Source organism: Morone saxatilis, unplaced genomic scaffold, assembly GCF_004916995.1.
Source record: "Morone saxatilis isolate NCDOM2014 unplaced genomic scaffold, NCSU_SB_2.0 Contig23, whole genome shotgun sequence".
Taxonomy (NCBI): Eukaryota; Metazoa; Chordata; class Actinopteri; family Moronidae; genus Morone; species Morone saxatilis.
In genome coordinates this window covers 500323-504298 of record NW_023339796.1, presented here as the reverse complement: position 1 = coordinate 504298, position 3976 = coordinate 500323, and the positions used below count along the sequence as shown (strand labels likewise).

Here is a 3976-nt window from a genome sequence, read left to right as displayed (position 1 = left end):
CTCGACTGATCCTCATCAACTAATCTGAATCTGAAATTGTCGTTCCACTCTACACCAACAATGTAGTTGATCATTCCATTGATCAGAGTGGACTTTCCTGATCCGCTCTCTCCAAAAAGCATTATTGTGCGATTTTGCCTCATACTTTTTTTATCAAAGTTATACCTCCGGCATCCATCGATGTCCATATCTTCTTCTTTGAGAGGCAGTTTGTAAACCAAGGGGGATTCAAAATGTATATTCTTGCTGATATCTTTGAGGAATTCAGCAAGACGTGCAAAGTCACGTTTTTTTGTGCAGACATTAACAGAGATGCTTTCTTTGCTTCTTCCAGCTGCACCACAATCACATCTGACCCTGACAACATATTCTGTCTCTGACTGAAGCTCTGAAATGATCGTCTTTTCAGCCTTCGACATCATTTGGTTCCATTGGAGATCTTCCTCTTTCATCCCGTTGTCTGTTTTGGCGTACTCCACGATGTAGCTCCGTATCTGGACATCTTGTCCAAGCTCAGCAGGGCGTTTCTCCCCACGCTCACTCTGGGGAAAAAAAAAAAAAAAAAATATCTCACTTGAGTTTTGGTTCAACTTGAGGTTTTCACGAGGCTGCAAGGTAACGGTTTTTAATGGAACCACTGCACTACTACCCTGGCTGGTCCAAACACCTAACTGAGGTCAATGCTCCTGCCATCTGAACACTCCTCTGTTGTTTAGGACTCCAGATCTTCTTCACCTGTTGACACTTCTTCTTAGCTTTCCTGATGCTGTCTGTTGTTTGCCATCACATCCTTCCACGGACACAGTACTCAACAGAGTAGGGTGAATGTTCTCGCCTCCAAATCTGGGTGGAGAAATCTGAGTGTCACACCTGTTTGACGGTTTAATGGTCGCTGACGTGTCACTGTTTTCCAGCGCCTTTGAAGGCGGCTCAAAGTTCTCACTTACAGAAAAGCCTTCTTTATAAAGGTAGATGCTTGAACCTTTCTGTTTCTCATTAGTTAAACCAACTATCAAGAACTTAATGTTCTTGTTCTCCTTGTTGGCCTCTGCAAAGTCACTGAAGAGCTTTGCTTTATCTCTCATTGCATCTGCTACTTTGTTTGGAGGCATACCATTGTTCCTTCTCTACATCATGAGTATGTGAATGTTGAGGGTCGTCTGGTTTGGTTGTTCCTTTTAAGCAGTCTGATAAAGCTGAGAGGAACGGTTCATCACTTCCCAGTGAGGTGAAAACAAAACACACTGAATGCTCTACACTGATGGTTTCCTCATGAAGACCATTCTGAGTTGAGACAATCTTGGTGTTTTTCATTATGTTGGTGAAAGACTTTAAAGTGTAAATTTCTCTCTCTTTACAGTCCATCCACTCGTTCAGGTCTTTGCTGTTGAAAGGAGAAGAATGTCTCTTCTTCAGGATCTCTGCGAGCACAGCCTCCTCTTCTCCTCCTCCTCGGATTGATGGAAGTTTCTTTGCCAAGGTTTGTTGGAATCCCAGCTTGAACTCAGAGCACATCTCTTTAAATTGTTTAAGTTTTTTGCCAATCTGTGGGAACTGCTGTGCAGTGGTGGTTTTCAGTGCATCATTACACCTCATTTCCAGCTCACTGAAATCCTCCAGGACACTCTGTGATTGCTGAACTAGTCCTATACTTATCTGACGGACGAGTTTCGCAGCAGAAGAATCTAAACTTGTCAGTGGCAACAGCCAGACCTTCATTGGTACAGCGTTTTCTCCGTTGGCTCCCAGCAACTGTGGCAGACTTTGGTAGATTTGTACTGCATCCTGAAAGGTTGTAGGAGGTTTCTGAATGGAAAAGTCTCCATAGAACCTGCAGGAGAATTTCTGAACGTTTGCTTTTTCCTTGTCTTCCATTTTCAGTGAACCTTCACCCTCTATTGCCAGGCAAGGAATCTTTTTGATCATCACCTTCAAGTTACCCTCAATGTCTTGATGATCTTCCTGTTCAGAAACCTCACGGTCAAAGACAAAGAAGGCTTGTGCCCCATAAAGAATAGCTGTGACTACATGTGTTGCTAATCCTTTATCAAAGACATACGGATGCTTCACATTGCCTCTTCCAAGATGATCCATTGACAGTTCCTGAAACTTTGTGGTAGCTTTGTATGTCAGTGTTACTCTGGCCTGATTTTTTGATGTCTTATGATCATTCAGGTATTTGGCTGATCCACCAACCTCTATGAGTCCACCCAAGAAACTTGCTTTCAGTGAAGCTTCAACATTTAGTGCTGAAGATTTGTCCTCAATTGATTCAGATGCAACTATCTCAAAGTCAGTGTTAGGTTTTGGACTTTCTCTTGTATCTTTGTTCAGGTCATTGCTGTCCCACAGTGTCATGCCTGCCAAAAAGAAGGTTGGGTTAAACTATCTTTTATGGTATGTTAGTAAGGCATGAAATAGTATAGCTTAAATAAACTTAAAGGAGTTGCCAAGAAAATTTAAAATCCTATTCCCATAGGTAAGAGATGGAAAACTTTTGTTGTGGTTTCAGTTGCATTTTGTAACATTTCATGTGAATTCTTACCAGGGACAAGTGAGTCTTGGCGGCAGTCGTACAGCATCCCTAGGCCGAATGGCCGGCCAAGCGCTGCCAACTCTATCGTTCTGCTGGATTCAGGATCCATCTCTTAGATAGGGAACCAAAGTATGATAGTTCACTCCTTTGATTCTGCTATCTAATCCATCATCTGTCACCTTGTATAGTTTCTGTAACAAAAAAAAGCTCCACTGAAGTCGAAAGTATAATAAAACCTTGGAACAAACCTCATACAAAGCTCCATCATGTAACTTTTTTACCTTAAAATAACAGCTTCACTATCATTTTGAGGCTACACTGAGTTGTAATGTGGTGACTGGGCCAGATAACAGTTGGGTCTCTGTAAATAATGTTATAAGGAGTACGGTCTAGACCTGCTGTAGTTGAAAAGTGTCCTGAGATAACTTCTATTATGAATTGGCGCTATACAAATAAAATTGATTTGGATTTAATTCAATTTGCTGAATAAAACTAAAAAAAGACAACAGCAAGACATTTCTTTCAGTTCATTTGATTCAGTTGAATCAAAAAGAGTGAGAATCTGTCATATCTGTCGGAGGAAGACGGAGAAGTAAAAGGACCAGACTGCATAGTGGAGGGAGAGGAAGGCTAGCAAAGAGCTCGATCTACAAATGTGTGGGTGGAGCCAGAGCATGCAGACACGACATCTCAGAGTTTTCCACCAAGTTATCATTATATTCATTATACTTATTCATAGCCTGGGCGCTTAAAGCATGGGACAACATGGATACGGAGCTGGTGAAAAACTGTGCACCATTGACAGTATATATAATGGACAGAGCTTCCGGGTCGGAAAAGTGATGCCAATGCGGAAGTGTCTTAAAACCTGCATTCTACGTAAAGGCCATCAGGGGGAGCTCTATTGGCTGCAATAACACAGCAATCCCATCCACTTTAATAGAGAATGAGCCAACTTGACAATTCCTTTATGAGCTTAGTAAACAGTTTCCTGATTATTTTAGGGTCTCAGTCAATACATTATGATGATTATTTAGTAAATTAAGGTCCAATTTAAATTCAAAATAGACGATTGACAGGTCACGCTTAGTGAGTCTTTTTCAGCGCACAAAACTCAGATCAAACTGTCAATCTAGGCAGTTCTGATCAGATATGAAGCAATATTCTGTTACTGCGTTCTATTTCTTCTTTTTTTAAATCGTTTCAGAAACATGTTTTAGTGAACTGTTTAGCTGTAATACGAGATTGTGTGTGACCAGGCGAGCTGCCATCGTTCCCAGCTATGAACGAATCAAAATCGCGCAGCCAATGATTGTAGATGAACTCACAGTGTGTCACGTCTGCTGGCTTGCGCTGGCTTTGTTTTACTGTCATGGCGGCAGCCAAAACACAGGACTCGAGGCTTCAAAACGGTACTCCACAAACCAATGGATGATGTCA

At 41.6% G+C, this 3976-nt stretch overlaps 1 protein-coding gene across 1 annotated transcript in view; it reads right to left on the bottom strand.

The window, feature by feature from the left end:
• Positions 1-2854, bottom strand: part of LOC118334402 (stonustoxin subunit beta-like) — a 4291-nt gene extending 1437 nt beyond the window's left edge. The window contains 4 exon segments of the mRNA XM_035670304.1: positions 357-542; positions 744-1103; positions 1105-2360; positions 2546-2854. Coding sequence (XP_035526197.1) covers positions 357-542; positions 744-1103; positions 1105-2360; positions 2546-2645 — 1902 coding nt within the window. The 5' untranslated portion in view covers positions 2646-2854.
• Between the last annotated feature and the right edge of the window lie 1122 nt (positions 2855-3976).